General features: G+C 41.4%; 2 protein-coding genes across 3 annotated transcripts in view; one reads left to right on the top strand and one right to left on the bottom strand.

Annotated features, from left to right (window-relative positions):
• The window catches only part of PI4KA (phosphatidylinositol 4-kinase alpha), a 141,291-nt gene that overhangs the window by 64,041 nt on the left and 54,146 nt on the right, over positions 1–23,104 (bottom strand). For both annotated transcript variants that reach the window (XM_083149000.1, XM_083149011.1), the window contains exons 19-28: positions 18,459–18,509; positions 9,147–9,255; positions 6,856–6,992; positions 6,639–6,772; positions 6,466–6,548; positions 5,245–5,315; positions 3,887–4,011; positions 1,494–1,575; positions 1,189–1,272; positions 951–1,040 (exon numbers count right to left, since the gene is read on the bottom strand). In XM_083149000.1, coding sequence (XP_083005126.1) covers positions 951–1,040; positions 1,189–1,272; positions 1,494–1,575; positions 3,887–4,011; positions 5,245–5,315; positions 6,466–6,548; positions 6,639–6,772; positions 6,856–6,992; positions 9,147–9,255; positions 18,459–18,509 — 966 coding nt within the window. The remainder of the gene's footprint in view (positions 1–950; positions 1,041–1,188; positions 1,273–1,493; positions 1,576–3,886; positions 4,012–5,244; positions 5,316–6,465; positions 6,549–6,638; positions 6,773–6,855; positions 6,993–9,146; positions 9,256–18,458; positions 18,510–23,104) is intronic.
• Positions 10,832–17,802, top strand: SERPIND1 (serpin family D member 1). Its single transcript, XM_083149023.1, has 5 exons — positions 10,832–10,976; positions 11,240–12,104; positions 12,772–13,045; positions 13,758–13,902; positions 17,116–17,802. The coding sequence occupies exons 2-5, from the start codon at positions 11,270–11,272 to the stop codon at positions 17,305–17,307; spliced, it is 1,446 nt and encodes a 481-aa protein (XP_083005149.1). The 5' UTR covers positions 10,832–10,976; positions 11,240–11,269; the 3' UTR covers positions 17,308–17,802.

Raw genomic sequence — 23,104 nt, 5'->3', positions numbered from 1 at the left:
AATTCTCCACACCCACATGTCCGCTCTCTTACATGGCCCACCTCAAGAGAATCATGCAAAATACAACAAGTGCACTTTGGAATTGAATAGTGATAGAAATGAAAACACATTTTAGTAAAATAGTCAGCAATGTTCATATATTTATAACCTGTGAGCTTCCACTACTATGAGACTGTGGTTTGGGAGATTTAGGTATCAAACATTCTAAAGAGGACAAGTGGAGAAGATGCATATAATAACCAATTAAATTGTACCATTTAATAGATTATACACTACCAAGGATAGCTAGAAGCCATCTCTGGTCCGCATATTGTGAATCAGATGTATCATCTTCTCAGATATGTTCCTCTGAAGACTGCAAGTCTGTAATCACAGAACAGTACAGTACAGAACAGCTAACTAGAAAAAGGTCTTATTCATTCCTTGAGCAATGTTCCTTACCAGGAATACATCGTTGAGATGTCAACCATAAGTGCCACATGATGTTCTAGATGTTTTACTTATTTGACAAGGGAAAATATCCCGGACCAAGTTTCACTTCTGCCACTGTACCTAATGGAAGTTGTGTGTGTTTTAACTTTGGTCTGTCAGGTCAAGTAGAGGAGTGCAGCTTACTATAGTTCTACTGAGTCTCTGCCTTAAGTTTTCCAACCCCCACATGGAATCAGGCATATCGCAGGGCCTCTTCTTTTACACCTGCTCCTGTACAGGGTACTGTGGGGGCTCTCCATAATGCCTTATCCCACTTACATGCAGACCATGCAGCACAATTGTCTCTGAAACTCTCTTTTCCACTGGACTATCAAGGTTACAAATCTTTTATGATTTTTTTTCTTACTTTCAATAGGTTCTAACTACATTTTACAAGTCAGCCAGGACATAATTGAATACAGCCTGTGCTGCAACAGAGTAGGAGGACCAATCATATAGACAACCTAAACAAAGAATACCTGCAGGTGGGATTTGGTCACTGAAGGTGCCCACTTCATGGCTTCTTGCAAGATCATCCCACAGCGAGCGGCAAAGTCCTTCACGATACTCTGCAATTAATCACAAATAGACATAATCTATATAATTGTTGAACAAAACATTTCAATTTGACAACAAAACCCTTACACAAGTATGCATAAAGTCAGTACGAGAGAGAGAGAGAGAGAGAGAGAGAGAGAGGTAGGTACATGGCATTACCTCTCTGGCCTCATATGTGTCTGGGACAGTTATTCTGTATGGGGCATCCGGAATGTCATAATATGGTTGGTCCTTATGAATGTCCTGAAATAAAACAAACAGTCATTAGTCTGCATACGCTCATTGCCAAGGGCATCATGGTGAAAGGGAGAAATACATATATTCTGAACATACAGAACTAATCTCAATCTATACCCATAGAATACACACTTCCCCAATTCCACTATGTAGAATGATTTCCGGTGCCTGGTGTAACTTGCTATAAAACAGACATTTGTTTCTTTGAAATTTTTATTTATACATACCGCACTTAGTGAGAGGGACAGGGTCTGCAAAATGTCCAGCATGGTCTTCAGAACAGTGCCACTCCACAGTAAGTGGGGGAATCTGAAAACAAAAGAAATAATCTAACTAGCAAAATCAAAAGAACAAAGCTGCCTCAGTGCAGGGTGAATGGATATACACCGGGCTTGGCTGAATAGGTCAAAAAAGTGTAAATGGTTCTTTCTACCTATGATAATTGTGCCACTGAGCTCTGAAATGCATCAGCAAGAAATGAGCTATAAAGGTGGGTATACAAAATAAATCATAAGTCATCATATACCACAGATCAGCGAGATAGATCTTCCACATCGTCTAGTGTGTACCCTCAATTTAGAGCTGTGGGCTGTGGCATTTGTCACATCTGACGTACTGCAGATGTGACGATCCAGCGGATGATGGCATGCTGATGGATGTGTCCACTCAACTATTTATCGCACGATATATTGTTCTGGGTCTATGGATGACCAATGTAACTTTGCATCAGTTGTCCCATCAGTCACAATCCAGGTCACTATAATGTGACCTGGCCTAAATGCGGGAAGGGAAAAGCACACGAAGGAAGAGGGCCTTGTTCATGAGAGCGTAATGTAGACATTTATTTGAAGGTTTTGTAAATATGTGTAAATTTTAGATGGTGTTTAGACCTGAACCAAAAGAGCCACTGTTAAACACATACAAATTTACTCTTCACTAAGGGCCTTATTTTGGTTCATTCTTTCTGACAAAATCCTTCTTAGATGGGCAAAACCATGTGCACTGCAGGTGGGGCAGATGTAACATGTGCAGAGAGAATAAGATTTGGGTGGGGTTTTACTTCAAAGTGAGATCTATATTGCAGTGTAAAAGTAAAGCAGTCAGTATTTACCCTGCACAGAAACAAAATTACTCACCCAAATCTAATTCTCTCTGCACATGTTACATCTGCCCCCCTGTAGTGCACATGGTTTTGTCCATCTAAGAAGGATTTTGTCAGAAAGAATGAACCAAAATAAGGCCCTAAGTGATGGATTGGAGACTTTTTCATAAAATATCCACCTAAACTATTTTCTGATTTAGGTTTCTGAAGTCTAATTTCCACCACTAAGTAGAAAGGGGCTCCAGGGGGACAAGACCCTGATCAGTCCTCAGCCATGGTTCTTTTGTAACAAAGACATCAGAGCACCATTAGAATTAATTAAAACCCATCTGGCAATACCAGGAGGTTATCAGACAGAACAGTCATCATTGACTGTACAAACCCCTGATCACACTCCTATGCCAACACTACACAGTGCTAATATGGAACCTCAACTAGGTCTTCTCCCTTATTTCACAGAAAAGGCAGCTTGTGCATTATTAGATGTGAAGTGTAATGCTATGGTAACCTGGATATTAGATGTAAATACGATTTTTTGTAGTTATTAGTGTTCATTCTAGCACCTGCTATCTTTGAAAACCCATGCAGTTCCTGTTCCCTGCCTGGGGTGTCGCTGTCTGCTCTAGTGCTTCTAGCACACTGTGGTCTGTAAATCAGCATTGATATGCAACCCAGACCTGTGCTAGATACACTACAGCAGGCAGGGAACAGGAACTGCATGGGTTTTCAAAGATAGCGGGAGCTAGAATGAACACTAATAACTACAAAAAATTGTATTTACATCGAATATCCAGGTTACCATAGCATTACACTTGACATCTAAAAGGTTTCCATCACATATGTGACATCACAACATGTACTGATGTTATTTACCATCTGTGAGAGATGTTCAAAATATATGCTAATAATTCCAGCATCTCTCACATTATATAAACTGAAATAAAAAATGTGTAAAAAATGATTATACAGGTTGAGTATCCCGTATTCGAATATCCGATATCCAAATTATTCCGAAAACCATACATTCCAGAAAGTGAAAAAATAAAAAAAAAATTGATAAAAACTCACTGGGGACATCTGTAACAGCATCACTGGGGACATGATATGTAACTGGCACTATATATGTACAAGACAATGATTGCTTAGCATTCAAATTCAATATCTGAGATAGTACACACATTTTGTTTCAGGTTTTGAAACCTTGTTTTTTGAACAAATAAAATATGTGTGTGCATTTCATGTGTTTGACGTGTTTATACAGCATAAATGCAAGAGACTTCAAAATACATCACTGAAATATTAAAATATTCCGAAATACGAAATAATCCGTTATCCAAAATTCTCCTGGTCCCGAGCATTTTGGATACGGGATACTCAACCTGTATTTCCTATATAAAGGTAAATAGGACAGGTCATTATGATGAATAAAAAGGTTTGCTTGACAATATTCACACCTATTTTGCTAAATTCACTTGGCACTCAAAGGGTTAAGTAAGCTGGGGGGCATTTAGTACTCACTTGTCTACAAGTCCAGATAAATACTTGTCTGCGACCCTCCTGATGCGTTTATGAATGTGATTGAAGTTCACAAGCAGGAACTGAGCATGGCGCTCCAACTCTTCCTCGTTCACCTTGGTTTTAGGCTACAACACAAATGAAGGGTTCATAAATGAACTTACTAAATAGTTACATGGCTATTGCTAACTTGATCTAAACCTTCAGAAACTTAAGAGGTGCACAATATAAAAGAAAACATCGCTAGAATATGCAATCACAGGAATCATTTCTAAAACCAGGATCCCTTTATTGTGGGGGTTCCCACACCTCCAGGGTCCCTTCCCAGGCTGACCAGCCACTGGGATGAATGCTTTGGCCAGTTTGCATAAAAAGTTTCCTCCGGCTAGGGCATTATCCCTGTTGGCTGTTTGCCAAAATACGGGGGACCCCTACTCATTTTGTCCTCCGGATTTTGGGAACCAGGACCGGTCCTTGAGCCTGGTGCTGGTTGTAGAAATCCTGGGGATCCCTTATGATTTGTGATCCCTGAATTTCAAAAACCGGGACCGGTTCTTTGAGCCTGGGACAGGTTATGCTCAGGAGAAGGTAACCCACGCCATTTTTTACTTTTACACATTTTTTGGGACAGAACCATGCACAGATCGCACTGGTCTGTGCAAGGTTCGGTCAAACTCGACATGTTGAACTTGGTCTATTTGCAAGTTGTATACTTTATAATGGGAAAACATCTGGATGAAAATTGAGGTGTGAGGAAAAGAAATCGACAGGTCAGAATGTGCGATTTTTCCGGCAAAAAGTGCAATTTTTACTGCAATTCGCATCCCATTATATGCGCAATTTTTGGAAAACAATTTGACTAAATATCTCAAAAGCCGAAAAATTGCATCCTATTAAATGTCACCGTTTGTCTAAAGGTGCTTAATATTTAACAATATGCAAGATACCTATAATGTTAACAGTCGCAATATTTTTGTGCATATGATCTAGTGTGTACACACTATATCGTTATTGATGTCTTCCTATGTCCTGCTTTACCTGAAAATGGAGCATTTGCGCTTGAGAATCTAGTGTATTTGGTGTACAGTAATTGTGGTTTTAATTTGATTTCAAATAATGGATTTAGAGAAGCGCATGCCAACCAATGTATGTATAATTTAAAGGAACAAAATAGTTTGAGACCTCCTCAGGTAACCTCGTTGTGGCTTTGTACATGAGACATCAAGGTTCTACATATAATGTATATGCTTGGTTGCACCTTGATGAGAAGTTAAGCTGTGTAAGCCCATACTATGTCCGACTGTAGTCTCCCAGGTCCAGAACAAAATCAGTATTACATTATCATGCCAACTAGATCTTACCTTATCAGCCATCACTGCTAGGAATGCATCAAATACTTTGTCCGCTACTGCAACAACACACTGCATCATCCCTGCAGGAAACAAAAAACACACTGGGGTAATTAATAATGCACACACTGATATCAGACTTTTCTATACGCTAACCCCTGAAAAGTGTACAGTAATGTGAAGACATCACACTGCATTACCAAGGGGACATTCCTAAGCTATACCCTAAGAGATGGTATGCTCAGAATATGTAGTGCACAGCCCTTATCTTCATAATTAGGCATTATTGGATGCAAAAGCATGAAATCTGTAAAGTGTTGTAGTGTGCACAGAAAGCCAGGCGACAGTCTGAGATAGCTGCTCAGCAGAGGCCAGTGCCACCCTGCTCCAAAGACGACCACTGATACTGTCTTTACTGGAGTACTGGGCCTGGAGCACACAGACCAACCACATATATGGACATTGGCTCTTATTCAGAACTGACCGCAGTACAAATTTTGTTCTCAAAATGGGCAAAACCATGTGCACTGCAGGTGGGGCAGATGTAACAAGTATAGAGAAAGTTAGATTTTTTGTGAGTTATTTTGTTTTTATGCAGGGTAAATACGGCCTGCTTTATTTTTACACTGCAATTTAGATTTCAGTCTCAACACACCCCATCCAAATGTATCTCTCTCTGCACAGGTTACATCTGCCCCATCTGCAGTGCACATGGTTTTGCTCACTATGGGAACAAATTTGTACTGAGATCAGATCTGAATAAGAGCCATTATAAAGACCAAAAGGTCATCCTGAGCCAGATGGACATTGATCGGTTTTGCGCAGAAAATGAAAAATGGACCCTCGTCCTCTGGAGACTACAACCACTCTAGGACCAGACCTCCATGTTCAAATAGAGTGAATACAGCGGTCACTTTGGCCCACAAAGGAACATTTGTCCCCAAGAACAATTCTGAGTTGGGGTAAGACAAATAATGGAATGGAGATCTACAATACAGAGCCCTCAACTTTGAAACTCTACTAACCTCTTACCTACTAGAAGCATGTATCAGACAAGCAAGACTAACTCTACCGAATCCAAAGGTTTCAAAGGAGGGTGCTACAGGCTGAATTCTAAAAGTGGCTAGTTGAGGGTAGGGCCTGCAGAAGATACATACTTGTCAATTCCTCCCTTTGAGAATTGCTTGGTCATTGCAACTTATGTTAACACAAGTAAAACATACTAAACATCACCTGATTTATCTTTTTGAATTGCTTTGTCCTCAAAGTAAAAGAACATGACCTGGAACCGATCCTTATCCGTTGAGTTCAAGACCCTAATGAAGAAACAATTGATAGCTAAAAACAGTAAACAGAGGAAATGGTGCCCACAACTATTTAAATGTAGCTGATTAAACAATACCCACCTCATGTGCTCAAGACGATATACAGAGAGTAGATAAGTGGACATCGCAAAGTCAAGTTTATTGATGAGTGCAGATACCTCAGGAGCAGGATCCAGTAGATTGATAATGGTACTCCTTAGCTCATTTAGTTCTGCCTGCACAGGAAATATCAACATTTAATTTGTCCCATACAATAGCCACAAGGAAAGAAACAACATAAACTTGGTTTGTCTCTCACCGAAGTCACAGTGTCATTCTTCATTGCAGAGTTGTACTGCAGGACAGAGCGCAAAGGCTCCTTACTAGGGAAAGTCAGCAACGGTGACTTTGTAGCTATTTCACACACTCCTTCATACCATTCCTCAGGCCAAAGACCTGCAGGTCACAGGAAGAACAAGAACGTACAGTATATGAAGCAAGCATATATCATTTCAAAATATTCCTGCTGAGCTCAATACAAATATAGCAGAGATGCTATCAAAAGGTACTATACAGTGATAAAGTACGAACAGGGACCAGATTAGCTGTAGAGCATTTACAGAGATACAAACAGCACGCAGGCACAAAGAGCTCTATGGGTGCTGCGGAACCCTTGTGGCTCCATATAAATAAACTATAATAATAATAGCAAGCACATGCCGAAAAGCACAGTGAATGTATAATAATATAGAAAAGGTATTGCAGAGGTCAGAGGTCATACGGTGAGCATTGCCTAATACAAGAGTCTATGGGGCCGTTGGTACGGGTCCAAATTCAGCCCTGTTTTTCAATAGCGGGGGTCTCGGCATAGGCTTGTGCGTATGTGCAGACGCCCTGTGAGAACGCCCTTCGGCAAGTATCACACTCGCCGAGACGTTCGTGTGGGCAGGAGGTGGCATTAGGGGAACACCCATCTTATTATGGGCGCCCCCATGAAAACTGTGCCTGCTCGGGGTGGGTGGCTGACATCACATGACGTGCCTACCCCCGTATTTTGCAATCAGCTGCAAAAATAAAAGTAATTTCAGACTGACTTATTTCCGAAGAGGAGAAAAATCGGTACTCTTTACCTAGCACGGCGCCCACGATTTTGATCGTGGGCATCGCAGTTAAAAAATCGCGGGCATTGAATGCACTAAAAATCGAGTGCGACGCGACCCCCGCGATTTCCCATAGGGATCAATGTTAAATTTCTCAATTGACCCGATTTTACTGTTCAATGCCTCAATTGACCCGATTTTTCCATAGGATTCAATGTTAAATGGCCCACAGAGGCCAAATAGGCACCCTAAAGTGTGAAATGGCCCCCACAATTGTTAACGCCACCCCACGATCAACGTGAACCCGAAGCGTGGCGAGCGCAGCGAGCCCGCGAGGGGCGGCGGTACGCGTCCTACGACCTTTTCATACCCCCACTATCCACGTCGGCGTGGAGTTGAGAATAGAATAGTGTGGGAGCGCAGCGAGCCACCGAGCCCGAAGCGTGGCGAGCCCCGCGAGGGGACGCGGATACCTTCACAGGTAAACGCGTCCCTTCACGGGCTTCACAGGTATCCGCGTCCGCTCGCCACACTATTCTATTCTCAACTCCACGCCGACGTGGATAGTGGGGGTATGAAAAGGTCGTAGGACGCGTACCGCCGCCCCTCGCGGGCTCGCTGCGTTCGCCACGCTTCGGGTTCACGTTGATCGTGGGGTGGCGTTAACAATTTGGGGGGCCATTTCACACTTTAGGGTGCCTATTTGGCCTCTGTGGGCCATTTGACATTGTTTCCTATGGAAAAATCGGGTCAATTGAGGCATTGAACAGAAAAATCGGGTCAATTGAGACATTTAACAATGTTCCCTATGGGAAATCGCGGGCATCGCGTCGGTCGCGTCGCACCCAATTTTTTAGTGCATTCAATGCCCGCGATGGGCGCCGTGCTAGGTAAAGAGTACCGAAAAATCATTTGATGGTCGTTTAGTTTAGAAATGTTTTCTCTCCACTTCGGCCGCCTGCGAGGGGCTGTGTTCTCGTACACATACCCTTGCATGCTAGCTATGGGATGCAGTCGTTTGGCTTTGTATATACGCAGCCTAGAAAACAGTTCTGAACCAGACCTTATGTTTCTAGGAAAGCCGCAGACCAGTGCAAGTCGGTACCATATGAGAGTTTTGTAAACAAATACACGGTACATGTTGTTCCAATAACAATATGCCAGAAAAAAACATAAACAAGCAAAGACAGTAAAAGTAGAGAAAGGTATTACTTCTGAGACCTTTATCCAGCGATACAACTGGTATCTCGCTTTTGTACATGCTCATGAACCTCCGTATTTAACTGCCCATCATGCACAAACTTTAACACAACTGGGCGCACACAACCGTCTCAGCCACCGTCATTGTAGCACAATTATTGTAAATGCTGCGACATAACAGAGAGGCAGTGGGGCAACTATGTTGGAACATGGAAGAGGGAGGGTAAAAGCAACCATCTCCTGAGTTTTATGGAAGCAAAGTCATACTATAGGAACACATGCATAGTGTAATGAGTTCGCTATGATTTACCTGACCCTTCCACTGCAAAGCCCATAAGAACAGAGTATAACCAGAAATCTCGGAACAATTTCTGAAGCCGAGGCTTAGCCTCTTTGATGGGTGGTAATCTTCGAGTCAGCTGAAAATAAAAAGCAGTAATAAAAGGTTACCTTTTTCTGTAGTGGTACATCCAATACACAGCACATACACATTTATCATCATTATCTGAAGTGCCATGCATAGTACATAAACAGAAGCAGTCCAAACAAAACAGATGTTGCCCACAGCAACCAATCAGATTCCATCTATTACCTTCTAGAAAGCGCATGGTAATTTTTTTTTTACACCTTTTACACCAAAATCTCTGGTCTTTGAACATGGGAGTTTCCAGGGTTGGACCCAGCTTCAAACCCCATTTATACAGCACTTCGACCTGGATATGCACCGTTTACAATGAACCTGGGTCAGCCCTGCTTTTCTTTGTGGATGTCATTATTGGATGTCCTCTGTGCTCCCACCTCAAAAAAAAAAAAACACAACACTCACCTCAACTGTGGCCCATGGACCACCTGTACAGCGCCAGGCAGTGCTGAGAGGCTGTGCGCTGGCTACAGCAGTGTATACCCTCTCTGCTTCCCGCTCTCTGGTCGCTGCCGTGATCAGCAGCACTTCCTGCTACACGGATGTCCCAACCCATGCTGGGACCATTTACACCGGCCTCTACCCAGGTCCTACCCGTGTTCCACCCTGGTCAGGACCTGGGTAGGAGACCCGTGTAAATGGACATGGGTTGAGCCCTTTTACACTGCCGCTGACCCAGGTCCAGTAAGCAGAAACCCAGATTTTTGCGGCGGTGTATAAGGGTTATTAATGATACGAAGAATCTGTAGGATGCTACATATCCACTTCTGCACTATAAACCCACACTTTAATAATTATATACCTTACTGAACAAAACCTTGTCCTAAAATCCATGATAAAAGTACCAGCTGAACCTGTTGATTCAGGGCCATTCATGGCAATGGGGTGGTGATAATATAGGAGTGTTAAGGGGTCATACATAAATATTTATTTATTTCTATATTTCAAACTGCAAGTGATGTGAATTAAATGGGTATTAGATCGACACCTGGTACAGTCGACAGGCAAAAGGTCGACATGTGTTTTTGATGTTCTTTGTCCCGAATGTTAAAAAAGTGGACATGGGCACTGTAAACGGGTACCACTGTGCTCGCCATGCTATATTATTCTTCCACCACACCATAGTGGATGGTAGGGCAGGAAATACCACCTGCCGGGCACATGTTGGCTGAAAAAGAAAACGTGAAAAACTCATGTCGCTCTTGAGACTTTCCATTTTCGACCTAATGATTGTGTCAACTTCCCAGCCATGCTGACCTATTTCAGTGGTCGACTTAATGCATGTTGACCTACATGTAAATAGGGTCGACCCTATCCAGGAGTGTTGTCGGATACAGGAAAGCAAATAAGAAGAAGATCTGCGATTAAGTTCCTCTCTTCTGTGCACATCTGGAATCTTTTTTCTGTATTATTATTCCAAACAGATTTGTTGTTCTACAAAGCAGCACTTTAGGGCACTTCATCAGCACATTATCATCCATGCACAGAGGGATTGCTAAACCTTGATGCAGTTTGTTATTTTAACACTGGACAATGTAGAACAGGAAGTGAGGAGGTGGTGGGATGGTGGGGAGGGAACAGAGGGGCCCCATCACAAGGAAAGGACTTTGGCTGAACTGGCTGTTTACTCTACCAGGTGGTAAAGGTTATTTGTATTCGCTCTTCTGAGCTACAGGATTACATTTTGGGACTAAAAGAGTAGTGATCAAGAGCTCCCAGGTAAGGATGCGTCAAGGATATATTCTTTATAACTATGATATCGTTCAATAATACATTTATGTGCATGAATTTGTAAATTGTTTATAAAAGTATACAACTTTGGTTTTACAATGAGCTATGCAAATATTCCGATCATTATAACAGTCGAACACCATGTCATTCACAAAACAGCCATGAGAACACATTGTATGCACAGATAATCTGCCAATATCCTAAACTGTGAAAATGTGTTTAAACACTGATTTCATCTGATGTTCTTTTAGAAAAGCATCCTGAAGCCTGTTGCTGCCAACATGAATCTTCTACACCTTGCTACAAGTCTACTGCTCATTTCATCAGCATTATGTGGGGTGAAAGACCTGCATGAGCATTTTGATAGTAGGGCTGAAGTAGGAGCTCGCGGAATTTCTCCACAAAACACAAAGAATCTCCAGGATGACACGGTGACCAATGACCTTATTCCTGATGGAGAAGATGAGGAAGACTATATAGACTTTGATCAAATAATTGGAGAAGACTATACAGAGACTATCGATGCTCTTACAGTAAAGAATGTAGAAAAAGCCCAAGGGCATATATATGAACTTTTTCCCGGGAAAACCAGGATTCAAAGGCTCAACATAATCAATGCCAAATTTGGCTTCGATCTTTTCCGAACCATAAGAGAAAACATTAACGCGACTGAAAATATCCTGCTGGCGCCAGTTGGGGTGTCCACAGCGATGGCTACAATATCAATGGGAACAAAAGGACAAACTCAAAGTCAAATTTTCTCTATGTTAGGTTTCAAAGATTTCATCAATGCCAGCTCGAAGTATGACACTTCCACCATCCACACAGTCTTCCGGAAATTAATTCATAGACTCAACCGCAGAGATTTCGGCTATACCTTGACATCAGTCAATGACCTATACATACAAAAGAATTTCTCCGTTCGAGAGGACTTTAAGAGTAGCCTGAAAAACTACTACTTTGCAGAAGCTCAGGTTGGCGATTTTGAAGAAAAAGCTTTTGTCAACAAGATAAACCAAAGAACCCAGAAGCTCACCAAGGGCCTGATAAAAGAAGCCATTTCAAATCTGAGCCCCGGGCTACTAATGTTTATTGTCAACTGCATCTATTTCAAAGGTAAATATCCCCAAACTCTTTTGCTTGGCTTTAGTTGAAAATGCGCACGTTGGGAAAAGTATAGATTGATACTCTAAAACTGTATTAAAAGAGCGTTTAAAAAAAATACTAAAATTATTTTTAAATGTAAAAAAAAAAACGAATTTGCCCAATGGCTGCATCCCACTTGGAAATAGATAGGATCACCTTCCATCCCAGTGGTTAAGAGCTCTGTGTGGCACATCACATGCATGGGAAAGATTTCCTACTACCTACATAATGGGCCAGGGCTCTTTGCCACAGCATAGGCCCTCTGACGTCTCAGAGAAAGGAGTTCACATACTCTGCATGCTCAGGACCTTACGTCACATTGGCCCCGATTCCACCTTCATAGACGTTAAAAAATGTCCTACAAGCATAACCACATTGAAGTATGCTCATCGCTATCCATGCATTCCTCCTTCCAAACTATTCCCATTGCCTTATCTACTCTATGACTCTGAAGTTTGTTCCCCCAAAAAATCATTGCATACTGAATAGCATTTTTGAGTTCTGCAAAGTTTAACATTTTTGAATGTGTCCAACCTACTAAATAAAATGTAAGAATACTTTCGCTCTTTCAGTGTGCAAACTTGAAATAAATACTATAGTTTAATAGTGTAACATGGACTTTTCTCTTTCCACATAGGGAATTGGGAAAGTAAGTTTCCGATTGAGAATACCCACACTGCAAATTTTCGTGTAAGTGAGAAAGAAGTGGTGAAAGTACACATGATGAGGACCAAGGGAAACTTCATGGTTGGGGTGGACTCTGACCTGGAGTGTGATCTCCTACAGTTGTCTTATGTAGGAAACATGAGTATGCTGATAGCGGTGCCACATAAACTGTCCGGTATGAAGCTCCTAGAGAAGCAGATCAGTCCACAACTAGTGGAAAGATGGCAGAAGACCATGAATAACAGGTACAGTCATGCCTTTACATGTACTGAAGATGTTTTTCCCCTGGATCTGATATTTGTGCAATTTCACACCTAGGTAGCATGCCTTTTTTTCTTGAACCAGTTGATTATAGCAGCTCATCTACCCAAATATTGGCAAAATAGGAGTAAATATAAGAGAAACATTAAGTATCAGCCAATCTGCTTTGGTCATTTTTGGTATACTAGCTATTCAATATTTCACACGGCTCATCCTCTATAGGTTAAACAGAATATATCTAAAATAAATAATACATCTTTACAGTAAATATCTCTTGAAATCAAAGTGACGTTGTATATAAATCAATATATTGTCAATTAGAGAAAAAAACCTGAATGGTCCAATAATAGTATATTATGACACTGGGCATGCACAGAATGTAAGGAAGGGGCATGGGATGGTTTTAAAGTCAGATTTCACCAACATGAGCAGGACTTAAAGATACATATGCCTTGCATTTATTTATAAAGTAATAAATCTGTAGTGTGTTTTACTAAATGACTACATAAAGTCAGTTGAAAGCATTACTCAGGACTTCTATGATATAGGGTATGGTTAGGATTCCCTGCATATTCCCGTGCCATCCAATATACCCTGTCTCATAAGCAGCAGATTGTAGGAAATAACGTCACTTTGATAGGGCACTATCTGTAAATGAGGCATTCTTCTCTTTATTTATAATATCTTTGTTCTTAGGGCAAGAGAAATTCTCATTCCCCGCTTCAAGCTGGAAAAGAAATATAACTTAAAGGAAGTAATCAGCACCATGGGAGCAAAGGACATATTCACCACTAAAGCAGATTTCTCAGGCATCACCGATGAGGGTATCAACATTGGCCAGGTATGTATGGCTGATGGGTGTACACAGCTCATAGGCGTTAATAGAATGCATTACCTTTGTAAAGTAGGGTGATATTGCTATTAAAGCATATAGAGGGATCCCTTGTTTAAAGCAGTCATCATCTTTTAGTAAAGATAGTTATACCTCTTTCACACTAAAAACCTAGGTCCATAAGGGGGGGATAGTTGGAATGTGAAAGCACAAACATATTCAATTTTTCTGTATAATAAAAATATGCACTGTAAGTAATCAGTAGTATATAGGAGGATGAGGAAACACAAAATATATAATGTATAGGTTAAATATTAATTAAATAACACAACCCACCTTTAACACCAGTAGAGGACACAAGGAAATAGCACCTCAACAATTATAATAATATACACAGGTACTGGTAATGCTAGAATAAAGAGTAAGAACAGATAAGGGGAAGAAAAGAAGGATAGAAATTTAGGTCCATACTTCTGGGTTAAAGGAGACATCGCGCGACTTATCTGGGGAAGGATATAGGACAGGAAATAGGAATAATACTGCTAATAGCTAGGGTTAGGACCGGAAAATCTTTTTTTAAAATGTATTGTGGTTAAGTGATAAGCTGAAACGCTGAGGGCATCGTCGGAAAATGTATGTCTATGTATACAACGGTTATAGGCCGCTGAGCGCATTTAGCTTATATATATGTCTTGTTAATGTGATGTGTTGTTATGTCTTTTATATCTTGAAATTGAATAAAAAGAATTAAAAAAAAAAAAAAAACCTAGGTCCAACCTGGGTTATTAAATATGGTTTCAAGCAATGTCACAACTGCTGAAACCGGGTAATGGCCATGTTGTCACTTGCCGGCACTTAGAGATGACATAATCTTGAAATGTCAGTGACCAGGCTCTCTGCAACTTTTAGTGTGAGGAGGGTCAGATAACCAGAGTCTCGCTTTCCCACAGCAGTCTACCTGGTTCAACCCTGGTCCAATTCGCAGGGCACCGAACCCAGATAGTCTGGAGCTAGGTTACACATGCAATATGCAGGGTCAGAGGGTCAATATGAAACTAGTATTGGAAATAATGCATGGCAGGGCTGCAGTCAGATATTGTTTTCCCTGGGACTGCCAAAATGGGCACGGCCCGCCACCACCCCATAGCCATGCATCTAGCCACAGACTTACAGCTCCATAGCCAGTCAAACACCACCCTCTTGTAGTTTTGGCTTCACCTTCTGCAGCCCCGGGTGGCAGCTATGTTAATTGGGACCACTGTCAGACAACCATTGAGGGACAGAGATGGTGATCCTATTTCAAGACCTAATCCGAGGTCACGGCTCAGCAGCTCCTGATTGGCTGCTGGTCTGCGAGCTGCGGATTGGCTCTCACCCATCACTACATTCAAAATTCTACTGCAGGCTCTGTCACTCCATCTATTGTTGTCTGCCAGGGTTCAGGAATAATACTGTTGCCACCTCTCAGCCTGGGCGCAGGGCTAAAGTCCAGTCTGCCCCCCTTGATGAAGGCCTTGATGCCATGTCTCATGATTTACAAACTTTTGCTTTTGAGTAATTGTTTCACTTTAATAATATATTTGGGGACTCTGTGCCATATTGGGGCAGCACACAGCTGATACACTACATGCCTCCTTGAATAGATGAACGTTCCCTTTTGAACACTCATGCTATAGCTGATCTCTGCTCTCTGAGTGCAGAGATCATTTGGGGACTTAGGAGCAGTCCTCCCTTGACCTCCTTGCTTTGGGGAGGGGCCTGCGGGGTGGTTGCATCAATAACTACATGGAATATCAAGAGACACAGTGAATTTTTTACGGGGGTCCATGAAAATGGTGGAGAAAAAAACAAATGGAGGATTTATTATTATAAGAGTGATGAGGGTTAAAGCCAATGGGGGGAATTAGAGACTTATTTAGATGAGAAGCTAAGTACACTGGGTATGTACTATACCCACATAGGTGTTTTGTTTGTTTGTGTCCCACACTAAAAAAAAACTATTTTAAAAATGATAGGATTTGCCTTAATTACATAAAATATTTAAAAAAGTCCATTTCCATTGTATTTTAAATTGACTGTTAATTTGATAAGCTCTTGGAAATTTTATTATAAACATTAGTTGATGCAACCTAAATTATTGTAAATTTCTACCATTATGTTAAATCTACCATTATGTAAAAAATAAAAAGTAAAGTCACCTATTTGACCCTTTTAAGCTGCCTCTAACAGCCCTCTACACTGCCCTCCTTTCTGCCAGTGAGCTACACTTTAAAAGTAAAATTGCACAGTTATCGGGAGCGGATTTCACAAACGTGTGTGATTTTTAAGTTGCGATTTCACAGCACAGAAATAACTTGGAATTGAGTTGCCCCTATGGACTGCCACACTGTGCAATCATCTAAATAAACAGTTCAAACTAAACCGCACATACAGCTCTTCTCACCAGTCAGTACAAACACTAGGATGTTGAGTTGGGTGCCGGACGGGGTCCCGACAGTTGGGATCCCGACAGGCGTTTACCCGACATCGGGATCCCGACTGTCAAACCACCGACAGCCGGGTTCTCGACGGCCACCTGCTATTTTCCCTCGTGGGGGTCCACGACCCCCATAGAGGGAGAATAGAATAAGTGGTGAGCGTAGCGAGCCAACGTGCCCGCAGCGTGACGAGCGCAGCAAGCCCGCAAGGGGCTTAGTTGCGCTCACCTTGCTGTCTGGGTCCGGCCAGTCGGGATCCCGACATCAGGATAATGACTGTCGGGATCCCGACTGTCAGACCCCTGTACCACACCCGTTGAGTTTAGACAGATGTAAGTATACACCAAGCCCAATGGAAATGAAGAATCTGCAGCTATAAATATAGAGGAACTACGCTAGAGAGTTTAGGTCAGGGTATCATAAGACAGGGGCTATAACAGCAAACATTTATTTTGTATACTTAAGCCCTAATAAAAAAAAAACAGAAAGAAACCCAGTAACAGAGATTGTCATTACACAGTCCCAGAGGCAGACTGAGTGAGCTGTGGAAACACTGATGGTTTCGTACATTACATGATAGACATACCTTTGCATTAACACCTTATAGCTTATACACAAACAGGGCATCCTGTCCCTGCAAACCTTCAATAAATATATGGTAATGGTTCTCTCAGGACCATCCAAACCACACTGTGATTATTTGCTTTAGAGAATAGAGAATGTCTTCTTACACAGAATTTTGCAGTTTCAGCAACAAGGCAGCATCACTGTGAATGAAGAAGGAACTCAGGCGGCGACTGTGACCGGAGCCAAATTCATGCCGCTATCCACTCAGACACGTTTTACGGTGGACCGCCCTTTCCTCTTTTTCATCTATGAACTTCGCACGGATTGCCTAATTTTTTGCGGAAAAGTCGCAAACCCCAACATTTCATGAATTCCCACCTAAACGTGGGGCTTACTACTTGGTTGCAAATATTAGTTTATTTTAAGTATATGGAAAATGCCTTTTCACCATAGTTAAAATACAAACATTTGTATAATGAAGTCCTTATGAGATACAAAACCTAATAATAGAGTAAGATTTCTTAATTTGCCCTATACACTAGTTAACTTAAGTTTGCAAATATACATTTTTGATAAGCAGAGTTAAACAGACCTGTTAGGACAGGCTTGTCCAAACTGTGGCCCTCCAGCTGTTGTGAAACTGCACATCCCAGTATGCCTTGGCATAGTTTTAGCATTCCCTAATAGCAAAACTGTGGCAAGGCATGATGGGACTTGTTGTTTCACAACAGCTAGAGGGCCATAGTTTGGACATGCCTGTGTTTCATATACTTTTTTTTTTTTAACTACCGGTGCCCTTAACTTAAGACACCGCAATAAGAAACAGCAAAATGCTATTTTACACCACCACAAAATCACAAGTTGTGATAGGTATTAGACCTATGTTAAGTGCTATACTTATTACTCACAAATCTGTTCATATTTTTGAGAGAGTCTCTAATAAAGTCTTGCAAACATAATTGTTCCAGAAAAACTCTGTGTAGGTCTTCATTGTTTTACAAAAACACAGAGAAATTCTGCTACACCCAGATCTGAAGGAAGAGACGTGGTTCTGTACTCCATATGAAAGCAAGATTTGGCCATCGTTTTACTCGTGGCTTATGCAAGCTTACTAAATATTTGCTTTTCTGCTACCAATGTAACCATTAACTCCTACGTATAATGTCCTCTAAGCCATTAGCTGGAAGTGTAAACCAAGGGCTCTGTATAAAGTCGTTAGCCTATTCAGACACAAACTAATCAGAAAGTTCTCAATTTATACGTCAGCATGCAAAACCCGGTTCTTACAGAGTTTGTTTTGGATGACCACAAGTCTGTTTTTACAAATCTATAGCACTTCCATAGAGACCAGCTGCAATCCAAAAGAGGAAAAACCACTGATAACACAAAACCAGCGCATGGAGGGTTAAGCACCTCTGTCCCAAATGAATCCACTACCTGCTGATCTTGTAAGGACAATGTATGTTAGTTTAAGCCAATGCAAATGTTATTCTGACAAATATGAAAAGCAGGAATACTCACCACAGCAATGACAGGGATTAGGACTCCCAGATTACCTGCACTGCTAGAGGCCTGTTGAAGAGAATATTGAAAAAGTTAGTTCAAAATGAACAAAAACTATCCATAAAATTATATTTTACATGTGGATTTACAGCTGTGCCTAGGGCAGGGAAAGAAAGAGACAATGAAAATCCACACCGAAACTATTAGTGATCAGAAATACAACCCAGTTCCTATTTGGGTATGGGTCAGTAAGTTGATGGTGTCTAGGTTGACAGTCGACACAAGCAAAAGGTCGATAGGAGTTGTTCACGGTTTTTGTGTCTATGTCGACATGGGCAATGTAGAAGTGTACCGCTGCACTTGCCATGCTTCGGGCATTATAGTCTACCTCTAGGCCCATTGCGATGGTATGAACAAATCTGTTTAAGAAAAAAAATCATGAAAAACTCATGGTTACCTTTTTCTTATGTCGACCTTTTAAGCAGGTCGACCTTTTGACTGTCAACCGAGACATTGTCGAACTAATGACGCATACCTTCCTATTTAGAGGCTGACCTTTCAGTGTCCCCTTCAACACCTGAAATTGGGTTATTTACGAAGAGATTGGTTGTAAAACCTGAAACGTTTGAGTGTGTTTATGCCCAATACTTAAAAGGGCCATGATTTTAAAAGTTGCCCTAAGTGTGCTTCTTTATACACATAATACACTGGTTACACGGACTGCTAATTTTAAATCTATTCAAGTCTTCTAGTGGGCGGCTCAATCAGGAAATGTACTTAACATATTATATCCAGATGGGGTCAGTTGGATATCAGTGTCTTGGATTAAACTAGTTGAGAAGAGATTCCCATCCTATAGCATTTCTTGCATAGGACTCAATGGCCCAGTCAATTGTAATCACCAGCATTCGGGTGCTGGTGATTACAATTACCTGATGAAGACGAAACTGGTATATTTTGGAAGATGTTGAGGTTGGCGGTCTGTCAAGCCACCTTTCTCCAAGGAAGGATCTGCTAACTCAGATACTGTTTTATCTTCTGTAACCCAACTGGCTTTAATAAAGATCTGAACCACGTTAACGACCATAACATTTTTTTAGGAGAACACTTATCAGTTTTGATGTGAGAACAGTAATTTTCTTAAGGTGCCCATACACGTACCAATTACCCAGTACTTTTTGTGCTAAAATAGCATCGTTGTGCATGCATTGTGCATCTGTGGTTGTGGGAGTGTTTCATGCACAGGTCATACACCATGGCAACATGGAGCACAGCAACAAGACACCAGATAGTTATACTGCATCAGCAAGGTCTCTCCCAGGCAAAGATTTCAAAGCAGACTTGGGTTTCAAGACCATAGATTCAGTGGTCAGCCAAGAAAGCTTAGTGCATCAGTTGAATGTCACATTATGCTTACTTCCCTTACACCCACCTATTGATTGCAGAAGTCTTATCATAGCTTGAGGCCAAGCGACTCAAGTATGCACAAAAAATAAAGATATGTCCCAGAGAGTGGTAGAATAATGAGTGACTACAGGCAACAGTAAAGCATGTGGAGGTCAAGTTTGAGGCTGCATTTCAGCAAATACAGTATAGTTGGGGATTTGGTCAGGATTAATGGTATCCTTAATGCTGAGAAATACAGGCACGTACTTATCCATCATGTAGTACCATCAGTGAGGCATTTGCTCCAAATTAAGCAGGACAACAAACCCAAACATACAGTCAATGTCATGAAGTCCTATCTTCAGCATAAAGAACAAGAAAAAGTTATGATATGGCCCCCACAGAGCCCTGATCTCATCATCAAGTCTGCCAAGGATTACATGAAGAGACAGAAGGATTTAAGCAAGCCTATATCCATGTAATGCTGTGTACACACGGGGGCGATAGGGGCTATAATTGCTGGGAATATGGCGACCATATTGCCAGTGATTGGGAGTGTGCCCCGGCGATAAATCGCCGGGTGCGCGTTCCCGTTTACAGCCCTTTCTAATCGCTGGTCGCAGGAGCTTATTACCAGCTAATTACCTCTCTGGCACCACCAGCAGAGGTTCCTTTTCATCAGCGACCATATCTGGTCGCTGATGCAAAGGAGACACTGGGCAATATATCTCCCCCCGTGTGTACGGGGCTTAAGATCTGTTGTTAGTTCTCCGAAGTTGCTTGGAACAATCTCCTTGCAAAGTTCCTTCAAAAACTATGTGCAAGTGTACCTAGAAGAATTTATGCTGTTTTGAAGGCAAAGGGTGGTCACACCAAACATTGATTTAATATAGGATTTTTTTTCTTCAGATACTTTGCATCTTGTTAAAAAAAACTATTAGCGGTTCTATTTTTATATCCACTTAGTCATTAGGTCGACAAGCATTAGGTCGACACCATTAGGACGACATGCAGAAAGGTCGACACAAGCATTGTCGATATGGGCAAGGCCGACCTAGACCCATGTCGACCTATTGGTGTCGACCCAATGCATGTCCACCTAACTGCTGGGGACCTAATTATCCATACCCATATTAAACATAGATAGATACATGTATTTTTATTAACATAGTGACTGATCAGTACTTTTTTCACTGCAACACAAAGATAAACAGAACACTGATCACTGCACATCCTGAACCTGCAAACAGCTTACCTATACTGTTACTACAGGACTTTGCCCTGTACCACTCTACTGTGGGTGGTGACCTTGAAATACTTGCCACATGAAAAATGACAAACATAACCATCATTCATTAGTCCATAAAGTCAACTGTAATGTTGCAAGTGCATTGTCAACAGTTGTGATCAGACATTTATTTCTAGAACCATTTCATAAATAAACAAAATGATCATGATAATCTATATTATAAAGTAATTAAAGCCATATTTGAAGATATCGTGGTTACATTTATATGCATTATAAATGAATAACGTCACATTTTAATTTGGCACGAAGGCTGTGAGGGGAAAAGCATGCTACTGTATGTAGGTGTCATCTACAATCACTGTAATTTCCACATTTATTTAGGAAAGGGTCCTATACAATATATTCTACTACAACTACAGCAACTAATATGACTACTACAGCAATTACTACGACATACTTGCCATGACTCCCTGAAAATGCTATTTTTCTGACTGCCTGAAGAGCCAAGCAATCTCCCTGATTGCACCATACCCCCATTATGTATAAATCATCTTATAGTGCAGTAGATCCAGTTGTTCCGGTGATCGGAGCTCAGTCAGCTCCAAGTGGGCAGTATACACAGATAATGCTCCATGCTCCGTCCACCAGCAAAGACAAAAACGTAAAGGGAGCTGCAAAAAATATCCCCCTCCATACAAGTAAACAGCATATTCTGTCCTAGGGAATTAGGAAAAAGTGGGATATTATATATATATCTTACAGCAGCATAGTGCAGGTTTCACCAAGGTACAACTAGTAGGACCTTGGTGGAACCTGTACTATGCTGCTGCAAAACACCTACAGACATTAGTGGACTGAAACGTTGAGGGTTGGTATGGTTAGCTGGACTTTATGCTTAAATAATTAAATAAACAGCGGTTTCTGTTTCATGCATAAATTACCCTGGTGATTGCTCCTTTTAGCTGTAATGCATAAAGAACAACAGAAATAGCATGGACCCTTATGACAGCATCCTTAAGAGGTCATCCAATTAAACCCATCTCTGAACTTAGATTGTCCCTTAAGATGATACGGTAATGTGCAACGTTTGAAGGCGATTAGTTAAAGCGTTTCAGAGTTATCGTGGAACACACACATTGTTCCAGTATACTTATGTACATACAAAGAGGAAACCACAGCACTCTACATCCCAGAAATGGGGTGCAAACCGCACTCACCATTCCCAGGTTGGGGTGCAGTGCCCTGTGACCACATGTCAAATAAATAAAGAAACGGGCTCAAAACTCACCAGAATACACAAACTCACCTTAATACACAAATAATCAATTAATGGAGTGTCAGTTCAAGATTTTATCAATGCATTTAAGGTTGTACCACATGTCACTGCAAATCCTACTCTAACTACCAGTCTCTTAGTGAACCTGGCAACTGCTGACACATTGGGGGACATTTACCAAAATGGATTCGTAGAAAAAAGGTGTATTCGTAGGGAGAAATACACCTTTTTTTTACGAATTTGTATTTTCGGGATTTACAATCCCAAAAATACAACAATTCGTAGTCCTAAAGATGGAACATTCGTATTTGTAGTTACAAATACGAATGTCTACACCATCGATAGGATACGACAGAAATCACCATTCAAAAGAATGGTGGTTTCTGATTTACTAAGCAGCCGTACTGACAATACGGCTGCTTAGTGGTGTGAAACACCCACGCAAATACGACAGGAAAATAGAACACCATTTTCCTGTTCTATTTGCGTTTTAGCCTGCACGGATCAGTCAGATCCGTGCAGGCTGCAGTGTAAAAAAATAGAAAAAATAAATAAATTAAAAAAAAAAACGGCGTGGGGTCCCCCCCACAGCCGAAACCAGCACCAGGCTGAAGGAGCCGGGGCCGGTAATTAAAAATCAGGGAGCCCGACAAATAGGGGTTCCCCGATTTTTAACAACCAGCCCCAGGCTCCAGGTCCGGGGCTGGTTCCCAAAATACGGGGGACAAACTGAGTAGGGGTCCCCCGTATTTT

The sequence above is a fragment of the Crinia signifera genome, chromosome 1, assembly GCF_055691185.1.
Source record: "Crinia signifera chromosome 1, ASM5569118v1, whole genome shotgun sequence".
In the NCBI taxonomy this organism is placed as follows: domain Eukaryota; kingdom Metazoa; phylum Chordata; class Amphibia; order Anura; family Myobatrachidae; genus Crinia; species Crinia signifera.
Note: the sequence above shows the minus strand (reverse complement) of the source record. Positions and strands in the feature narration are given on the sequence as shown.

Bases quoted from the DNA above. Each gene is read 5' to 3' on its own strand.
- SERPIND1 (XM_083149023.1), top strand. From the start codon at position 11,270: ATGAATCTTCTACACCTTGCTACAAGTCTACTGCTCATTTCATCAGCA. The intron at 12,105-12,771 runs GTAAATATCCCC...CTTTCCACATAG, and splicing joins CAACTGCATCTATTTCAAAG to GGAATTGGGAAAGTAAGTTT. The intron at 13,903-17,115 runs GTATGTATGGCT...AGAATTTTGCAG, and splicing joins AGGGTATCAACATTGGCCAG to TTTCAGCAACAAGGCAGCAT.